The 21552-nt window shown below is 43.7% G+C and overlaps 1 protein-coding gene across 4 annotated transcripts in view; it reads left to right on the forward strand.

Moving 5' to 3' along the window:
• Window positions 1-21552, forward strand: part of LOC119376795 (chromodomain-helicase-DNA-binding protein 8) — a 178252-nt gene that overhangs the window by 68126 nt on the left and 88574 nt on the right. For 3 of the 4 annotated variants that reach the window (XM_037646514.2, XM_037646526.2, XM_037646538.2), the window contains exons 24-25: window positions 762-955; window positions 12034-12155. In XM_037646514.2, coding sequence (XP_037502442.1) covers window positions 762-955; window positions 12034-12155 — 316 coding nt within the window. Of the gene's footprint in view, window positions 1-761; window positions 956-12033; window positions 12156-16162; window positions 16178-21552 lie in introns of all 4 variants that reach the window. The other variant, XM_037646517.2, reaches the window with a different exon arrangement.

The following is a 21552-nucleotide window of genomic DNA, read 5'->3' on the forward strand; positions in this document are numbered from 1 at the left end:
GAAAAAAGGTGCGCGTTAGATTCGAGTAAATACGGTAGTCATGCCACCTGCCGCTTATAGTGAATCCCCACTAGGGTCTAAATTTAGTCTTATCAGCGGCAGACAGTGCATCATGTGACTACCCGTCACGGATTCATGTCATCCGTCCCATATCTGCGACTCTCACGAGCGGAAAATGCCAAGCTATTTTCTGCATCCTGTTTTCGGCGGTTCCATACTGCAGATTTAGCCCAGAATTTGCTTTGTCGGTCAGTCAAATTCGCCATTTTTATAATGGAATCTTCTTGTGTCTGCTGCATTGCAATTCATATCACTCACACCTGCGTACAACAAGAGATTCGTGAGTCAATTTCAAGCTGGAATTTCACTTCATGTTGAACATTCATGTTCAACATTCCAAGCGTGAATGTGCAACATGCCATAACTTTTGTTGTAATTGGTTTAGAACATCCATTTTCATTGCACGGCACACAGTTCTGATTCCAGATTATCGTGATATGCAGATTTACTTTGTAAGTCACTCCGTTTATAAAAAATCTTGCTCCCCAAAAGGCACATGAAATATATTGTATTTTGAAAACTACGCATTATACGAAAAAAATAATCGCATAATTGAAATTAGCCCGCAAATATACATAAACTCAGAAAGCTTCTTCAAAATCAATCAAGAAATAAAAAAAATAATTTTTCAAGTGCATGTCTCCCCTTAAGGATTCATTTTCAAATTGTATGATCCATTTACGTGTCATTATCATGTATAGGAATCCTGAGGACCTAGAAGACAAGCGCGAAGAAGGAAAGAAGGACCTTGATGAAGAAGAGCCTGTCTCTCCTGAGCCATCTACATCTTCAGAGGCAAAACCTCCTTCAGAGTCTTCAGAGCAAGTGGCGCCAACTGGAGAACAGCCTGCACCCAATCCTGCTGTGCCCACAACTACTGTGCCTCAAGTGCCAGGTAAGGACAGGGCTACTGAAGGTATCCTTCTGCTAAATGAGCTTAATGGGGGGAACGCTTAACTAGTCACTGAATGACCTGACTATATTCGACTAGGTTGCCTCGTGAACCTTCTACAGTCAAACCTCGTTACAACGAACACCACATTAACAAACATTTCAAATTAACGAACTTTTAAGAAATCCCGTGCCGACTGCTTATAGTTTCAATGAGAAAATATTTCACTACTACGAACTCCAGAATAACGAACATTTCAGAATAACGATCGTTATTTAATTCCCGTTTAATCTTAACAACACCTCAGTACTACGAACTTATAACCCGAAATACGAGGATTCTTAGATTTCAGTGTAGCAGACGACGTAGCGCGAAGAGCGGACGCCCTACTTAAAAACCTGAGATGGCGCGGGAGGAGAAAGACGCAGGCGGAGAACTTTTTTTTTTTTCCTCCGTTGCGGAGGCGACAGCGCATCAGGTTTTGTAAAGGCCCAACCGCATGCATTGCACGTGACTTTCGAGCGAAGGCGACTCTGCGACAAACGGGCTCCGTCACGCTGTCGCGACTCGTGACGGGAGCACCCATATGTTCGCAACAAAGTGTCACGGTTGCTCGATTGAAAACTATTGCGTGCGCGCAGGCAAATTACGAAAAAGAATTACAGAGTAGATGAATGACAGCATGCCAAATTTATTATTGTCTTGTTTGAGAGAAGGATGCCATAAAAGCGGTTCGTGACTTTCTTTTTCCGCAATCTTATGTTTAACCGCGAGCGACAGTAGTGCTGTGATCCCATGGGGCGCCTGGAAGCGTACGCTGCCTACGCTACGTCGCACTTTGCAAACTGCGTTATGTTGGGGTTAGTCCACGAGGCGCATCTCGACGACGTTTCCTCTTGCTGTCATAGAACGTTTAAAAAAAGCCGCAGCGCCTCACATCGTTGCTTCGCAGGGAGAAGGGCTACCTCACACGACGACGACGTTGGCATTGCAGCAAGCTACTATCAATGCAGCAAGCTACTACCGAAACATCAAAACGAACTGTCGATCAAAATTAACGACAAAATACGGCCGCTGCCTTGCTCTCCGCGTGAGATGGGGTTGTAAAGAAGGTAGGCTTTAACTTGCATTCCTTAAAGTATGCGCCGATTGGAAGCATCAAGAGCAAATTGCAACCGAAGCGAGGATCGGTGATGCTGCCATGTTGCCGGAAATCGTCACGCTCACTTCCGGGCGACAAGCGATTTTTTCTAGTTTTCCAGAAAGCTGCAACGCGACAAGCAAAGGCGATGGATGGCCCTCCGCGAAGGCAAATCATGTCGCTCGTCGCCGTCGCTCGAAAATCGCGTGCATGCGGTTGGGCCTTAAGGATTGCAGCGATGACATGGACGACGATGTCACAGTAGCACCCGAAGATCGCGATGAGTCCGTGTCGGCCACAGATGCGTTGGACTACTTGAGGAAACTCCGCATATTCATAGAAAAAAGCGGAACAGCGACCGAAGCGGCGCACAAAAATGCGAACGGTCTAGAATCGTTCGTGACGCAGAGTTTGTGCTGCACCCGTCAAAAAACGATATTTCAAATAAACGTGCCTTGTCTGACGTTCACGTGTACGTTGTGAGAAACGAGTTCAAGGACGTACCGTTGCAGAGGTAGGACGTTTGCGTTACTGAAATTCTGTTGTTATGGTAAATTTTTGGGCTTTCACTATAACGACCTTTCAGAATAACGAACATTTTTCCGCGGTCCCCTGAAATTCGTTATACCGAGATTTCACTGTAACAGAATAATTGCACTTGCACATGAAGCAAGTGCTTCAAGTGCAAGTGGAGTTACAGGTAGTTGTTGCGTGTTACAAGTGGCTTTTCGTCCCCATGAGTACGCTGGAAGTTTGATACGGGAAAATTGCAAGGGGGCAGGACTTGGCCCAAAAGTTAAATTGCTGAGTGTTACAGCCTTGAGCATTTTCTCTCTTCCTTTTTTTTCCTTTTCCTCTTTAGAGGAGCCCTCGAACACTTAACCCCTTAACTGCTTTGGACGAGCAGAGCTCGTCCTAGCGGAATAGGTACTCCCCTCTAGCGTTCAGGAAAAGAGGCGCTCTTCTACAGCTTCATCATCATCATCATCAGCCTGTCTACGCCCACTGCAGGGCAAAGGCCTCTCCCATGTTCCGCCAATCAACCCGGTCCTGAGCTTTCTGCTGCCACGTTATACCTGCAAACTTCTTAAGGGGGGACGCGGGTCTTTAGGACCGAAAAATCGCGAAAAAATGCACTTTTAAATTCTGTCATTTTCGTTATTGTTGGGGTCCCTTCCACCTATATCCGAAGTTTTGGGCATTTCAGACGCGTAGTTTTTAAGAAATTGTCAAATAAACAAGCTAATGCGACGCGGTTTCTCGCGAAAACATTGCTAAAAACGACCATTTTCAGCGCCGTCGCATTCCACAGCCCGCCGTCGTTACGCGGCCATCTTGGATTGGTTTGAAAGAGCGATCCTTCAGCTCTTTTTCCCGCCAAAAACGAGCTTCCTGCGGCGCGTCACAGCAGACAAAAGCGCAAAATAGTAAAAGCAGAATGCGAACCCATCATTGGCTGCTTGGCATCACGTGGTAAAGAGGAGGCTTCTGATTCGCCCGCGCGGTGCGCGCTAAGTTCAAATGCTCAGATGGAGGTTTCTCATTGGTCCGCGCGACGCGCAGGTGTTCAGCTGCCCGCGCCAGCCCGCGCGTCGTTCATGCGTATCGCCTCGCCATTTTGAAGCGGATTGATCGGATAAAGACGAGCGCGAGCGTGCGACATGCCGCCGTACCGCAAGTACCGCACCGTCCACAAGTTCGGGAAAAGGCGCAGGAAACGCGTTAAAAGGCTAGCGGACGCCTTCGTTTCGCCGACGGTGATAACATCGGGCAACGGCGGGCTATCGGAAAGCGGATCGGTCGACGAGACCACGGCCGGCACAACGACGTCGGGCGGTATCGTTATGCCCACCGGCGGCTCCCTTGGACCTGACAGCCAGGACCAGCGACGGAGAATCGACACAACGTTCCTCAGCAACGATGATCGCGACCAGCTCCAACAAAAAGCCGACGAAAAAATTGCCGCATTATCGTCTCTCTCGGCCACTGAACGGAAGCTGCGGACCCTCGCAACGATGCGCAACGACACGGCCCCCTCAACGTCGGCCGCGACGTACACGGTCGTCGACATCGATCTTGTTAATGAATTACTGTGCAGCAGGGCTAAGTGCAACGAGTGCGGAGGTACCCTTTCCATTTCCAGAGGTGCGAAAGATTACGGCATCGCGGTGCAATTGAGCCTGGAATGTGACAGTTGCGGCGTTTTGGAGGCGAAGTGGAGCTCGCGGCGCGTGTCTGGAACGGCAAAGTGCAATCCATTCGAGATCAACATTCTCGCGGCCCGTGCAGTTCAAAGCACCGGTAATGGGCAAACAGCGCTCAATGACTTATTTTCTACTATGGGAATATCCCACAGAGGCCTGCATCATAAGACATATCAAGGACACCTGAAGGAAAGGCTCAACCCAGCTGCAATGGAGGCTTGCAAAGGGGTGATGTCTGACTCTGCTTCAGCAGTGAAGGAACTGTACAAAACGCTCCATTTCGGGAATACTGGAAACGTCGCGGTTTGTTTCGACGGCAGTTGGATGACTAGGGGCCACCTGTCTCATATTGGTGTGGGTGCGGTAATAGAGCTATTTTCGGGGTATGTGCTTGACTTCAAGGTACTGTCAAACTTCTGCCTTGGCTGCAAACGTGCACCACCAGAAAATGATCCTGGGTACAGTGCCTGGAAAGCCAATCATGTGTGCCAAAAAAATACCGAAAGTAAGTCTGGCCAGATGGAACCAGAGGCAGCTGTTGCCCTCTTTGAGTGCTCCCTGGCACGTCATGGGTTGCGCTACACCACAATACTTTGTGATGGTGACAGTAGATCCTTCCATGCCCTCGAAGACGCCAAAGTTTATGGTTACGTAAACATTGCAAAGGAAGATTGCATTAATCATGTGCAGAAGCGGATGGGCACTGCCCTTCGCAACCTCATCCAGAAGCACAAAACGGAGCATGGTGGGGGTTTGAGTGGCAAAGGCCGCCTGACAGGTGAGCTCATTACAAAGCTCACTAAGTATTATAGCTGGGCACTGAAGTCTAATGTGGGCAATGTAGATAGTATGCACAAAGCCGTAATGGCAACATACTATCATATATCTTCGACAGATGAGCACCCAAACCACAGCCTGTGCCCAAGTGGTACAAACTCGTGGTGCAAGCAAAATGCTGCTGCTGCTAGAGGAGAGCCACTTCCAAAGCACCGGAGCTTGCCAGAACATGTCAGCAAGGCGCTCCTGCCTGTCTATGAACGACTTGCTGACAAAAGGCTCCTGGAGCGCTGCCACCGAGGCAAGACGCAAAATGCGAACGAATCTCTGCATTCTGTGATCTGGTCTCTCATGCCAAAGACTAAACATGCCTCCCTAGTTGCAGTAGAAACTGCGGTCGCAGAGGCAGTCATGAGGTACAATGCCGGCATGAAAGAAGCTTCCTCTCGGATTCTGCAAGAAATGCAAATACAGCAAAGCAGCAAGGGCATCCAAAGGGCAGAAGAGAAAGACTGTCAACGTCTCGCTAGTGCAGAGCGGAAGAGGGCAGCTTCGGCCAGTTTCCTTCAAGCAGCAAAGCGGCGTCACCAAGCAAAACCATGCAGTGATTATTCACCTGGGGCATATTAATGAGTTTGCTATCAAATAAACCTACTATGTTGGTTGCACAACTCTTAAAAACAATGCTTTGCGTTTTTTCTGATTTTCTCAGTTTCATTTTTTCAGCCAGTGTGCAATCTTCTGATCACGTTTTCTCGGCTTCCACAAGTCCAATTTTAATCATTCTTCTTTTGTTTAGAACCTAAGTGTTTGGTAAGTGCCGTATTACTACCAAGTAATGCAAGATAATGTTATTTATTAAAACAAATGTCACTTTTGATCAAAGTAATCGAGCTGGTACTGCAAACATTAACTTCAAATGCCTACAACTTTTGTTCTAGACAAGCTAGAATGACGAAACTTGTTGCTTGGCACCCCTTGGTTACAGTAGGTTATAATGACATGGAGTTTAGCAATAACTATGCAGTACATTTTTTTGGAAAGATGACAAAAGATTTTTACCAAAATGTCTCTGTTAAGGAAGAATGGTATAACATACATTAAAACAAGCTGTGTATTTAAGTTCAGCATACAAAACTACATAAACCTTGAAATTTTCATCATTCTAACTCAAATTTTGAAAAATATTTTTCAAAGGCCCACATATCCCCTTAATCTCATCTACCCACCTAATTTTCTGTCTCCCCCTCACGCGTTTGCCATCTCTTGGAATCCAGTCAGTTACCCTTAATGACCACCGGTTATCCTGCCGACGTGCTCCATATCCATTTCTTCTTCTTAATTTCAACTATGATATCCTTAACCCCCGTTTGTTCCCCGACCCACTCTGCTCTCTTCCTGTCTCTTAAGGTTACACCTATCATTTTCCTTTCCATCGCTCGCTGCGTTGTCCTCAATTTAAGTTGAACCCTCTTTGTAAGTCTCCAGGTTTCTGCTCCGTAGGTAAGTACCGGTAAGATGCAGCTGTTATATACCTTCCTCTTGAGGGATAGTGGTAGATTACCATTCATGATTTGATAATGCTTGCCGAATGAGCCCCAACCCATCCTTATTCTTCTAGTTATTTCACTCTCATGGTTCGGCTCCGCGGTTACTACCTGTCCTAAGTAGACGTACTCCTTTACAACTTCCAGTGTCTTGCCACCTATCACAAAGCGCTGTTCTCTGCCAAGATTGTTCCACATTACTTTAGTTTTATGCATATTAATTTTCAGACCTACTCTTCTACTTTCCGTATCCAGTTCAGTAATCATGAGCTGTAATTCGTCTCCCGCGTTACTCATCAATGCAATGTCATCAGCGAATCGGAGGTTACTGAGATACCCTCCATTAACTCTTATCCCTAACTCTTCCCAAACTAGGGCCCTGAAAACTTCTTGTAAACATGTGGTGAATAACATTGGAGAGATCGTCTCTCCCTGCCGTACGCCCTTCTTTATTGGGATTCTGTCGCTTACATTATGGAGGACTATAGTGGCTGTGGATCCGCTGTAGATTTCTTCCATTATGTTTATATAGGCTTCATCGATGCCTTGATTCCGCAGTGCCTGCATGACTGCTGATGTCTCCACCGAATCAAATGCCTTCTCGTAATCTATGAAGGCTATGTATAGGGGTTGGTTGTATTCCGCACATTTCTCTATCACCTGATTGATAGTATGAATATGGTCTATTGTTGAGAATCCTGTACGAAATCCTGCCTGGTCCCTTGGTTGATTGAACTCTAATGTCGTATTACAGTATAACCTCATTACAACAGACCTTCATAGTGAAGAGGATTTTGGTCTGTTGTAAAAGGAGTATGTAAAATCCAAGTACTGTTACAACAGACTTTTATGTAAACACTAAATGGGTCTGTTATAACCGGAGAGAATCGAAAGTCACAAACATGGTCGTATTCTTAATGGGGGACAAAAAAAATGTGATTTTTGGAAAATTGCATTTTCAGTTTCTGTAGCCCTTTTTCTATCTGATTCCAAAATATCTTCACTGAAAAGTACGTAGAATTGCTATAAAGAAATTTTTTTTTTTCGTCGGCCGACATGACGAAAATTGCGAAAATAGCAAAAAAAAAAGAAAAAGAAAAGAAAAAGCCACCATATTGGGCTCGTCGTAAAGAGCATTTCTCCGTGTTCAAGTTCTCAGTTTCATCTAGATCCTCCATTTAGCAACAAGCGTACAAAAAGCACATGTTTGAAGCTCATTTCGAGGCGTCTGATTGGCCGCTTCTGCCGTGATGCTCGCTTCGGGAGCGTCGTCTGCTGCTTGTGCGTCGCGATGCCATGGCTGTCGAAAATTGCGCTGACGCGTTCGAACTCGTTCTGTGTTCACGGGTCGACGATAATTTAGAATATAATTACGCTTTAGTTTGGCAGCTGCAAGCGGAAGCTCAATCATCAGATTACGATAGCGCGCCGCACTCGTGTCGAACATCGCAGGCGTGCGACTACCCGCTGTTAAAGGTTCTGCTTATCAGCCCTTCAGAGCTTATGACGAAGACAACCGCGGGACAACTGTTTGTACTCGCGATCGGGCATGACGTACTTTGAAACATCGGGCACCGCGGCCACGCACATCGCAACTGAGCTTTCTACTCGATGTCGTGGCTAGGCCTAACTCCGCTCACGGTGCCGATGTGCAAGACGAATCCGAACTTTACGGGCAAGAACATCTCACTAGCGGACATGCGAACGCGAAGAAGCCGCAATGTCCTTGTCTCACGCAACGAATTACATCGCACGCTGGCTCCTCAGATCCGCGGATGGGCATTTCGCGCATCGGCAGCGGACCCCCCGGCCAAGCTCCCCGCGCAGCGACCGCTCGGAGAAGCGGTGGCAGCGGCTAGTAATTTCGCGCGTCAGCGTCCCAAAACGCAACATCAAGCACGCTGCGCGCCGATCTTTTGTCGCTACAGCTAGGCATAGCTGATCATTGACAGACCGGAGATCGGCGGCCTTCGTTCCTAAATCGGTACGTCGATATCCGCGACGCGCTGTACCCGTCCCGAATGCGCCGAAAGTATGCTAAGCGATGTTTGAAGTCGAAAGTTATTGAATTTAGGATGTCCGTGGTAGAAAAGTCCGCTGTAAAGGAGTCCTGACCACATTGCTGGCCTGACATTTTAGTCAATTATATCCGAATGTCCGTTGTACCAGAATCCGTTGTAAACGAAGCTCAATCAATAGACCGGATAGGGAGGTCGGCATAACGCCGCAGATTGGTCTGTAATATCCGAATGTCTGTTGTAAACAGATCCGTTGTAACGAGGTTATATACTGTAATTCTGTTAGCAATTACTTTTGTAAATAGCTTGTAGACAACGGACAGTAAGCTTATGGGCCTGTAATTTTTCAGGTCCTTGACTTCCCCTTTCTTATGGATCAAGATGATGTTGGCATTCTTCCAAGATTCTGGTATCCTCCCCGTCGAGAGGCACTTCGTATACAGAGTGGCCAGTTTCTCTAACATAATCTCTCCACCGTCTTTCAACAGGTCTGATGTTACCTGATCCTCACCAGCTGCCTTGCCTCTTTGCATTCCCTTTATGGCTTTCTTTACTTCTCCTGTCAATACTGGTGGGATGTCAGATTCCTCTGCGCTATTACTCCTTCTTACGTTATCATCCTGAATGCCTCGGCTGCTCTACAGATCTCTGTAGAACTCTTCCGCTACCTTAACTATTCTATCCATATTGTTTGTGACCTTGCCTTCCTTGTCCCTTAATGCATACATCTGATTTTTGCCTATGCGCAGTTTTGTCTTCATAGCTTTGAGGCTTCTTCCGTTCTTTAGAGCATGCTCAATTCTCTCCATATTATACTTTCTTATGTCGGCTACTTTACGCCTATTGATTAACTTCGAAAGCTCCGCCAGCTCTATTTTGTCTGTTGCATTTGAGGCTTTCATAGCTTGACCTTTCTTAATGAGGTTTTTCGTCTCTTGGGATAGCTTACCAGTATCCTGTCTAACGACTGTACCCCCGACTTCCACTGCACACTCCTTGATGATACTAGTCAGATTATCATGTATTGTGTCAACGCTAAGGTCGGTTTCCTCGGTTAAAGCCGCGTACCTATTCTGAAGTGAAACTCTGAATTCCTGAACTTTCCCTCTCAGAGGGAAAGTTCCTTCTACAGCTTAGATCCTTCTACAGCTTAGATTGCGTGTAATCCACCAGATGGCAGCATTTCATTTTCGTCATCTTCTTCGAATGATGATGATTCGGATACAGATGTTTATCTTGTGTCCGGAAGTGAAGACAGTGATGGCGGTGAATTGAGCATCTTCTCCGGTGATGATGAAAACAGCTCGGAAGCGAACATCGTGAGTTCTCACCAGTGGATCCTGCTTGATGCGGACAATCTTCCTGTGAAGCCTCCTCGCTTTCCATTCTTTGCCATTCCAGGCAAGACTTTCAACTTGTCATCGCCAGACGACCTTATGGAATATATTCAGCAGTTTCTTCAAAGGTGCTTCATTTGCTCTCGGAAGCGAGGTGAAAACGGGAAAAGTTGGGAAAGGAAACTCGCTTTTGGTGCAGGAGCTGCAACAGGCCTCCTTGCGTTAGTCCGTGTTTTGATTTGACTAAGTATGTGGTACAAATATTTTTTCAACGTCGACTAGCTACTTTTTAGTACAATCAGATTCAAAATCGGCAATAAAAAAAATAAACACTTTTGGTTGGGAAATTTTCAAAAAAAAAAATAAAGCACTTAAGGGGTTAAAGCACCTATTTTTTATTTGTGGGTTGCGTAGACTGATGGCTTGAGATAATTTTAGCATAGGTCAGAGGACCGATATCAATAGACTTAATATTTTAATCATGCAGTGAAGTCAGTACATTGCTGTCCGACCGCATCAACGCGTAGTGGCCTACCGCAGGTGGAAATGACGGCAACGAGTGCAGTCCTATGATTGAATAAATGTAATGTAGAAGTGATTGGGAAAAAGAATATAATTGGGCTTTGTTTTTCTTTCGCATGCTTTTGTATTGAATGCCAAATAGGCGCTGTCACAACAAAAAAGGATCACTACAATTACAAAGGGCTTTAGAGGGTGCTGGCTACAGTCCTGCCTCTGGCTTTTTGCTTGCGCGGGTCGGATGTCCATGCGATAGGCCTCTTTTGCTTCCATTCGCTTATTGCTTCCGTACGTTCATGTGAGTTGCTTCGTTTCATGCGTGCGGTACACTCTTTGATTGTTGTTGAAGCAGTGTAAGTATCCTCCTCAGAGTTCGAGACTGCGAGTTCGAGGAGTCTGTTTTGTTTTCTGTACTTTTTATAATAATAAAAAAAAAAGATCTGAGCAACTTGAAAAAGCGGCAAGGGTGTGGCCTGGTTTTTAGCCTGTGGCCTCCAAGCACAGAAAAATGCACGCACGAGGTTTGTTGTTATGCGAAAGCTTTTCTTTTTGCCTCCAGGTTACCCTCCTGAGCAGCCTTGTTTTGTACTTGTTGTGCACTTTTGAGTGTTACGGTAATGAAAAGATGAATGGTTTTTCACCTCGGCGCATTGTTATTGTCTCACCCTTTTTTCTTGGGGTGCGGTGCCACATTGTTTGCCATAGTTACTATGGGAACTGCATTATCGCTGCTGTGCCGGATGAAACAGGCAACAGTGGTTTACAAGGTTCCACGATGTAGGAGCTTTTAGCTCATACCATTGGTGGTGCCTTGGAACTTTAGTAGTGAGTGAAATGTGGTCATGTGACCCCGCGAAGATCGAGTTGAAAGTAGAGATTTCTTTAAATATTTTGTTTTTTTCTAGGCTGAATAACATCGCATTGTGTGCCCCTATCGCTGCCGTTCATCCTGCATTAATCTGTCCATCCTTCAGTCTACGCAATCAGCAAGTAAAAAATGTGGCTTGAATAGTGACAGAGGGCCCCTTTAAGGCTGTCACTGGCGTCTCTCATAATCATATCGTGGTTTTGGGACGTTAAACCCCAGATATCACCCTGAGAGATCGTTGGGGAAGGACTGTTAGAGCTGTGTTTAGGCCAGTGTGAACAACCTGAGACCAATGAAACACTGAGCCTGCTGCTTGCAAGTGAGGCTCATGTTGTTTTGTAGGCAGCGAAGTAGGCCTCTGTTGCCTCGGTGAGTCTCTTGTAGTGTGTGCTATATGTAATTGCCTTTCGGATGGCGGGTTCAACTATAGTTTCATCAACTGTATGACAATAAGACCCACAGGGTCCTGTGTTTCTTTGAGTAAGGCATCATCATGTTATGTCCCAGGTATGCACGGTGTCGGTCACCATCATTTACAACGATTTCTTGCAATTAAGTGAATGTGACAGCAAAAGCATTGGAAATTATGCATTTACATTGCTTAAATGCACGCATGCCCTCAGCACATCTTGTTCTGCCTTATCTTTTGTTTGCTTTCCTTTTTTCATAGGCGAAGTGGGCACTTTGGAATTCCCTTCTCCTTCCGACTTGAACACACGCCTTCGGCGCATCATTACCATGTACCAACGGAACCACAAAAAGAGGGAGCTCATCAATGCTCAGCGTGCGAGGGTGTGTATTTCTTGCTACATATTAATTGTTTTCTTTCTTGAGGTAGAATTGTGTAGCTCTTCATTTTTTGCTTTTGTTATGCTATAAGTTCTGAAAAGAAACTACTAAGATAACATTCTCTGGCCTTGTGCACAGAATGCAAAAATGTCAAGAGATGTTAAGAGTCATACATTTAGTTTTTTGTAATTATGTAGTAAGAACAAGAATACAGTACCATGCTCTTTTAGCCGCATTCGGACTATCAGAGAATCTTTTGACTGAGTTGGACAGCTTTTAATTATGTCCTAGCTTGAGTAGCCTTTCTAATATTAAAGACTTATTATAATTGCTGTATAATTATATTAAATTACATTGGGAGGAAACAGTTGCATGCTTTTCTGCTGCTTTCGAGCTTTTGTTAACAAAATCTATGCCTACTAACTCGGCACAAGCAGCCATTAATGTTGCAATATAGCCTTCTGTGATTTGAGTAGTGTTTTTAGGTGTGGCTAGATCCACATTATTCATTGGCACATTAGGTCCCTGACCTGCTACCAATCTCCAACTAGTGCTTGTATCATGAATATGTTTGACACATTGAGATGTGGTTCACTGTAGAATGAACAACCAAACATGTGATATGCGCAAGTTTTCTTCTGGGTAATTCCGCATATGACTGCTTCGGTGGCATACAATGCACTGGAGCTGCGCGGCACTGCTTCATTTCTCTTTGCCTAAGTAGCTAAGTAGTACTTGTGATAAAAAGCAAGATGATGATGCAGTCTCTAGGAATTATGGCATGTGTTCATCTGTGTAGTATAATTGGATGAATGCCTGGGAAAAAAAAGTGGAGAGTGAAGTTGCAATTGCAATACTAGCGTGCTTGCCAGTGCCTAAACTACACTTGAACCTCATTATAATGAAGTTAGAGAAAGTCACGTTTACAGTTTATATTCATTATTTTTCTTTACTGCAATACTTACCCATTGGAGTGCGCAGCACCAAAGAGCATTAAAGAATAAGACTGCATTAAGGCTTGTGGTACCACTACATGGCCTCATTTTGGGATCTTAAGGGGAGACCCTGCTTCTGAAACATATTTCTTGTTTTTGAGCATATCATTATGAAACTTTCACAGCTTATGTATTTTTATGTGCTGATTTCAAACATGCAATTATTGTTCTAATACAATATGTATTTTGAAACTAATAAATAGTTTTTGTATTGTTAGGAGTAGGCTCTATTTCTAAACTGTGAGTTATCAAGCAAATCAGCCTATCACAATAACCCGGAATGAATACTGTATGCAATAAAAAAAGAATGGGTGTTCTAGGCCCATTTGAACAAATGTTATGTTGTGTTGAACATTCCCAGCTTGATCCAGTTTGACCGAGCTCGACATCGCTCACCTGCCAAGTGTTCAACGTACCATAACGCGCTAACCCTAACCCACGCGAGCGCAGAGCCACTGCTCGCCTAGTGACCTTGTAAACTAACTGCGGCCTGTCCGCGAAACGCGCGTGTGTGTTGAGGCACAAACGGCTTTACAGGGGGTGATAGCACCCCCACAACATATGCAATGAAATTTCTTTAAAACAGTGGAAGAATCCGCACACAATGAAACGATGAAGAATGCCGCAAGCAACAATTTATGCAGTCTTCAGTAGAACCTCGGTGATACGATCACTGCTTGTACGGATTTCGGGGTGATACGAATTTTTCTGTAGTCCCGGAATGGAGTGCAGTTATTGCGAACCATTTTTCACCCTGTGTTGTTTGATACGGATGTACGCTTCTGCACAGGTTCGAACAGGTGTTGCCGCGAAAGACGCGGCAATTACGCACAGCAGCAGGTGCCCAAGTGCGAGCATTCACACCGCGCTGCCAGTTTGTCAGAGTCACTGCTTTGAAACACTGCTTTGAGAGAGCCGTAATTTTTATCTGCGCTTTGAATCGGTGGCGCTCATCATGAGTCTCAAATTTGCAATTGGTGGTTGGCACATAGTTTAGCAGGGTTTTTGGCAGGTACTGAACGTATTCACGAGAGCCTGTGGGAGCACTGAAATGCCTGATGAGTGTACTGGCAGGCCATGAGGGCTATTTTGGACATGGCTGTGGCAATTTGACCGGTTGAGCAAAGTAAAAAAGCATGAATTAATTTTTTTTCAGACGATTTCACGGCCCGTAGGGAGTCTGAAAAACTGAATGTTGATTGTATTGGCAGCCATGGATGGCAGATTTAGGCTATGACAATTTGTATCTCACAGGGTCACTGCATAAGTGAATCGCATGCTGATGCACAGAAGCACTTGAGTGCACCACCATGTAATGAGCAGTGCCACGGTTCATGATGAGTTTTCTGCTTGTTGCCTCAAAGGCAGTGCTGCTTGTCAAAATAAATGCTCTTTTACCGTGTAATGTGCATAGATAAAGTGTAGTTGCCTATATAATATAAAAATTAAGCAACAGCTGACTACACACAGTAATCTGAATGCCTCCGTCACATACCAGGCTTGTCTGCAGATGGGCCAACATATAGCTTTACTTAACTACTTGTTTTATTACTTTCAGCGGCAATTTTTACTGAAGTCGCTTACAACATGTTTTATTACATCCATATAATTCATAACAGTGTTATTCTTCATGACACATTCTGGGTGGTTGTCAGTGGCTTTACATATTGGGAGCTCTGTGGAAATTTCAGGGGAATATTGTCTTTTTGTGTAATGAGGTTCAAGTGTATTGCTGCCGGAATATGCTTTTTTTTTTTTTAATTCACTCTCATCTCTATAGTGTCACGGCCATTTGGTTTAGCTAACTTGAGATATCTTACAGTACTGTGACTTACAGATACAAACATACAAGTTAGCTTTCAGTAAGAATGGAATGACTGAAGACTGCAGTGAATTTCAGTGTGATCAACAAAAGTATGGCATCAATCTATTGCGATATGTGTGTATTATTGATTCATGGTGTGTAGCAGCTTGCTCCAACAGTGATGCAGTCACTGCAGTCACTGTAGTCTCCTGTCTTTCTTTGTTCTATAAATAATTTTTTATGGTCCATTAGTAACCTACGCACAATACTTTCTATATCACATATTGAAAATTTAAAAGCACTTTAGCGTCCCGTAGTGAGTGCTGAAACATGATGGGCATTATTTATGTAACACATCAGAAATACGGCTTCAAAAGAGGTTAGTTTATCTTCCTGTGAGCCAAGTAATATGATCACCTTTGGAAAGTGTTCCAATGCATTAAGTAGGTGGCCCACTTTGTAAAAGATTTAAGAAAGGGTTGAGTTGTCTAAATCAACATTGAAATATTTATGACCACCTAAAGACTTTATAATCACTCCTTTATGAAGTTGTTGCAGTTATGGTAGCCAATGTTCTTTAGGTAATTTTTTTTTTAATTTCTGTTTTTTTGTTGTGAGGTTGTTTTATTATTATAACAGAAACAAGATAATATTAATAGCAGAAAAAAGAATATATAATAGCAAGATAATATTAAGGTAAGAAAAGTGATTAATAAAAACCAAGTCACCTGGCTGTTAGCAACTCAGTTGTAGGTTTTTGTCTATTTCATTGTAATTATTAGTTAAATACTGCAAGGTCATTTGGGGTTAGTATTCAAATGCCAGCTTGGGAGATATTATTAGCACCAAGAATTGCTCCAGTTAATGACATCACTGGACAAGGTGGGCATTTGTACTTGTTATCTTGTGCACTATACTAGTTCACTGTTTCTATACATTTCCCTTTTACCCAATCCTAATTTTTTTAAGGGACATTTTTTATTGTTTAGTAGTTCATGGCAATTTTGTCTTTGTGGTAGTGACATTGTGGCCATATCACATTATAGTGAGGAGTTGTGTGGTAGGAACAAATGACTGCGGTTGCTCCCAGGCAAGTACAGTCCAGTGGTTAACCGTGTGACATTTGATGGGATGCAGCTTGAGTGAGTGCATTGCAAACATGGATTGTGATGAATCATTAAACAGTTTTCTTGGTTGTGCCTCCCTTGCAGAACACAGCCTACCAGGTAGGATGCCATTTCAATTTTGGCAAGCTCTTTGTTGTCTCTGCGGCTTGTAGAAGCTTCTGCCATCTCCCTTTTACCTTGGTGGTGTCTCTCCCAGTTGTGCAGTCCTACCTAGCCTTGATGCGTGGGTGCTCTTGCAGCTCCCTTGTTTCAGCACCCTTACTGCTCGTTTAGCGGCTGTTCCCTGTCTTTGTGCTTGGCCCTTGTTGTTGCTCCCTACCCTCCCGCCTACTCTCTGCTGCTTTTGCTGCTGCTGCTGCTGCTGCTGCTGTAGGCAGTTTGTCCTGGCCTTTGTACACCTATGGCCCACTCCACAACAAAGGTTTCATTTGTTAGAGAAGCGTTCCGTTGGGATATCCGTGGCACCACTTAGATTTGTTGCACATTCTCTGAAAGTAGGTGGTTTATTAATTTCACCATTAGTAGTAAATCATTGCATCACTTTTGTCTGGCATTTTGTCTTCTGGTAGAGGTTATGTTTTCTTGAGACTCTTCATAGCTCTGCTGTCTCCTTGGTCTGGCTCTCATTGTTGGCTTCACCTTCAGTTTTGTTTGGGAATGAATCATTTACTTTAGTAAAATATGGTAGATTATTCAGTATTTGTTGGTGTAAGGGGAATTAAGACCTTGGTCTTAGTGGCTGTTCAGGAGCAAAAGTTTCTTTTGCTTATATGCCAGCTTTCTTCAGTGGCTTTCTTGTTGATGTAGTTATGACCATAACTTCTTTATTGTTCTTCAGACATGCTACAAGAATAGTCGCTCCTCCCAGATTTTATTGATTATAGTACAGCATCAGGCTTTGTGGCATTTCTACCTTCAAAATTACTTAGTTTTCTTGGTGAGCTCCCTTTCAAATCCTTGAAGGTAACCTTTGATGCAGTATATCAGTGCTGTATAACGTTCTGGCAGTCTTATAGATTGTTAGGCATATAATAGTTAGGGATCAGCATGCTAATCATTAATATGGATGTTATTAGAAATTTGACTGGTACGAAAGTGGGCAAATAAAAAAAAATTGTGGTGTAGGATTAGCCAAGCATATGTGCTAAGTTTTGGCTGTTGCTCATTGCCCATTGCTTGTCTTGTGTGTAATGTGTTCCTGTTGTGTTGCTGGCTGTTTACTTAGGCATTCTCCTAACCTAAGAACAACAGTGCATGAGATATCCTTCGTTCCCCTCCTCTCCCACATACCCATGTGTTGCCCTTTGTTGTGCATGTTTGTGGGTATATTTTATTCCTTACCTTGTACTTTGGTTTTATGCTTCAGATGTTTGTGCGTTGTGCCAGTTCCATATACTGAGCATCGAGGAAAGCATTAACAAATCTCCTAGTTGTGTTTCTTGTTTTAGGTTCCTTGCTATGATTATGGATCGCACTTCTGGTTTGCTGGATACAACACTGTGCTTTTATTTTCATACCATACATAGATTATATTCACTTTTGTCACGGTAAATCTGCTTTTTTTTTTCTTTAAGGTATCACGGTGCTCCTCAATCAGGTGACTGAATAAGTGCAACAGTGCATTGAAAGCATCTTTTTTAATTATTTTGGTAGTGAATGAGTTGATTGGTGGCTAATGTATCCATACCAGTGCATGTAGGGTGCAAGCAGAGACTAGCTTGAAGCACTTAGCTCAATATAGACAGAATTCATTTGTCTCTTAGGAATATGCATTTTTCAGCCACATTGTTTCACTGAATGGATGGGCAGGTCAGAAGTTCTGAAAGCCTTCAAAGTTCTGAAACAAATTTTTTTCCATTTGGTGCTCTTAATGTTTGCAATGCATGGATAAGTACAGTCAACTGTCGATTTTTTGGACATGCTCGAAAATACGGATGCTTTCTCGGCACCGTCAGCCCCATAGATGTCAGTGTATAATCACGTCTGAAATTTCGGACGCTGAAACTCTTCGGCATCCGATTTTTCTGTCTTTCTGCCCAAATTTCAGGTCCTCAAGGGCATTAAAAGTCCCCACCTTTGCCGCGTCTGTCACCTCGTAGGTTTGAACCAGCGCTTTCGTAAGTCTCTGTTCGCGGGCATAGCAGTGTCCAAAAGTCAGATTTTCCGCAATGCTTAAGTGTTGAGGGGTGAAGCAGACCGAAAATCTGAAGGGGCCACCATCACGGCGCAGTGCGATGATGTCTTTACCGATAAGCACTGGAAATGTACGGAGGCGGGATGTCGACAGATATCATGCCAGTACAACTCGATCGCTAACAATCCTTTATGATAAGCATCTTCAGCTAACTGCTTGGCAGTGCATGTGGCCTAGCGCAGTTGTAAGCATACTGCACGCTTTAATAGGCGAAAACCCAAACGCGCTGCTGTTCATGCTGCCTCTTTGTGCGAAAAGTGCGCCGTGCAGACTCGTCATCACGAACAAAAGCAGCTCACCATCGCCGCGCCTGTGTGCTGTCAGGAACGGAGTGGGCATCACGAACAATTCCATGACAAACGCATCCGTACGGTAGAGCAAGCGCCCCGGCAGTGACAGCGTCAGCAGCGATCTGCTGCACACAACTAGGAATGGTCTACTTCACAAGGCAGCAAATGCTGTGTGTCGGCAGAGATTTTGGTACAGTGGCGCTTCGTCTACGTGCGGACACGTATCGGGGAAAGGCCGGACAAGTCGTATGCTCGTGCGTCACAGCGCCCTTGTGTTCTGCATCATCGTTTCCAAACGCTTTATGCAAGAGAGTCGTAGTAATTTATTTCGTGCTTAGCTGTTATCGGCGGCGCTCATCACGAGACGCAAATTTGCAATTGGTGATTGGCAGGTAGTTAAGAGGAGTTCGTGGCAGGTACTGAATATATTCACGATAGCACGGGTGTGCACCAAAATGCCTGGTAAGTTACTGGGAGGCATTGATGCCATTTCTGACGTGGCTGCTGAGATTTGACTGCTTGAACAGAACAAAAAATCACGGATTTGTTTTTTTCGGTCCCTAGAGAGTCCAAAAAATTAGATGTTGACTGTATAATAAACTGGTTACAACGTCGAGTATTATTAATTAATAAATGACTTGTTGTTAATGTGGTTATTTTGTAAAGGAAGAGGTGAAGTCTAAGCTTACAGCTATGAACCTGAAGCAACCTCAGGTTCTGAAGGACATCTTGGCCCATATTCTGACTTCCATTTTATGAAATTGAAATACATGCTGGTTCACTGAGGCAGCAAAAAATGGACAGAAAATGTTTATTGCAATGAAAAGTGTAGCTGGACCCGCGTTCACAAGCAATGTGTGCTTATTATTTCATGCAAGAAGTATGTGTGAACACCTGTTTAGGTGGCAAGACAAAGCACCATAGTGGCTCAACTATCAAACACTAATGTGGTGAAACATGCATAGACAGGAGGGGCTATTTGTGAAATGTTATGTGGATGCAAAGAAAGCCTATAACTTAAATGTGCAGGTCAAGTGTGGGCAAGACAAGCGCACCGATTCACTGATTATGAACACGACAAAAGGAAATGTACCTAGAAAGCTCAATTGCTGCACACTTTTGGATGGCAGGATAAGTGTGATATCAGATAGTGTAGTTCTACATCAGCCTATGTCCAAAAATGTTAAATTGAAGTACCAGTAGATGCATCATGAAAAGCTTGCAAAAATGTTTCCGACACTGAAACTGGGTGAGAAAAGCAAAGGGAAAACAAGAAACGGTACAACTTCTCGATATGGATCTCGGACCAGATCAGTTGTCGTGGTGTACTGAACATTCACTGGTGATGTGCTGAAGTTTGTGCTGTACAGACAGGCACACTTTCTCACACGAATCTATGCCATGTGCTTTATAGAAAAAGAAGTGCAGTTTGTTCCCCAGTAGTACATTCTATAAACTTGTAGTCCGTTTCCTAGCAGCAAAAAAAAAAAAAAAAAAAAAAAAAACTTGTTTGAGCTTTATTCCAACTTAAAGTAAGGCGTGCAAGCACAGTCACACAAACACTAGCAAAATGAGCAGGTAAGCAGGAGAATATAGATAGGTTCTCTTCATTCTAGAAATAAAGCTTAGAACAGAAAGTTGAGCCAGTTGATAGGGATTCATTGTAGAAGAAAGTAAGGTGCGGAAACACTGTAACAAGAGAAGGGAAAGAGACAACACTAATGGCATAAGAGATCTTAAAAACCTGTTCTTTATAGCAGGCTTTGAGTGAGAAGTCAATGAAGCCGCCTAGAATTTTTAGCGTATGTGAGAATTGATCTGAACTCTTTAAAGGGACACTAAAGAGCAAAACGATTTTTCTCACATTAGTTAAGTAGTCCTCCACGATACCAAAAGCACCACGCTTGCTGACGCTTAATAAGCGAGAAAATGCGCAAAAGGAAAATACAGGTGGCGACGCCACCTTGGAATTCCCGCACCATTTGCCGTGACTTCACATATTTTTGATGGCGCCTGCTTGGCCCTATATACGTAGTTCCTAATCGGTTAAATCGAAGTACATTGTCCTCTGAGGGGGCCAGAGACTTGACATAACGAGTTTGTGAAAATTTTGTCGAGCCAGTGGCACCAAAATACGCTAAATGCTCTTCGAAACCTTTTACGTCACGAATTACAAAGTTCGGCGTTAAATTTAAAAATGAAACTTTGAACTTGGTTTTCTCCTCTATAATAAACCTATGGTGGTGAAATAAACTACACAAAAGTTCTCCGAGCACACTTTATCAATCTAAACCAATTCATTGTTTCTCTTTAGTGTCCCTTTAATATGGGAAGCCAGTTGTGTTCCATGTTTTCGACTTGGTGCATGTTTAAAGAACCCCAAGTGGTCAAAGTAAATGCAGTCTTGTGCCCCTTCATAAGCAGATTGTAGTTTGGCTCATAAAATCACAGAAATAATATTGCTTTGGTGGTTCATGTTTCTGGTATTTTCATCCTAACAAAAAAAAAAAAATGTCCATTATTTGCTGCTTCTATCAACCTGTGTGTTAAGCCATGACACGGAGAGCTGTGTGCAAGTTCACAGGCTTTATTACTATATTCAGGACAGCCACATTTTCACATGTAGCGCAAAAACACTTGCATACTGAATTTTTAGTGCACACTAATAATGCACAGCTTTTAGTAAGACTGTATACAGAGCACTTCGCAGTTCTTTTAGCCCAGCTATGTATTCAACTGGAATGTTTTGTGTAGAGTTTAAAATCATGATTTCTTTGCAGAACTTCATTGAATTTTTACCTTAGCTCAGTAGTGACGCCATGCTGCCCTGTGCACATGGATGTGCACTAAGCACAGTCTGAGATTAGGCGTTCATTTTTTTTTTCTTTTTTGATATTTTGCTACGTCTCGTAGAACGCTTGAGAGCTGAGAAGTTGATGAGAAGGTGGAGGCTTGAAATTGAGGAATCATGGAACAAGGAATTTCACTGG

Source organism: Rhipicephalus sanguineus, chromosome 1 (assembly GCF_013339695.2).
Source record: "Rhipicephalus sanguineus isolate Rsan-2018 chromosome 1, BIME_Rsan_1.4, whole genome shotgun sequence".
Lineage (NCBI taxonomy): Eukaryota > Metazoa > Arthropoda > Arachnida > Ixodida > Ixodidae > Rhipicephalus > Rhipicephalus sanguineus.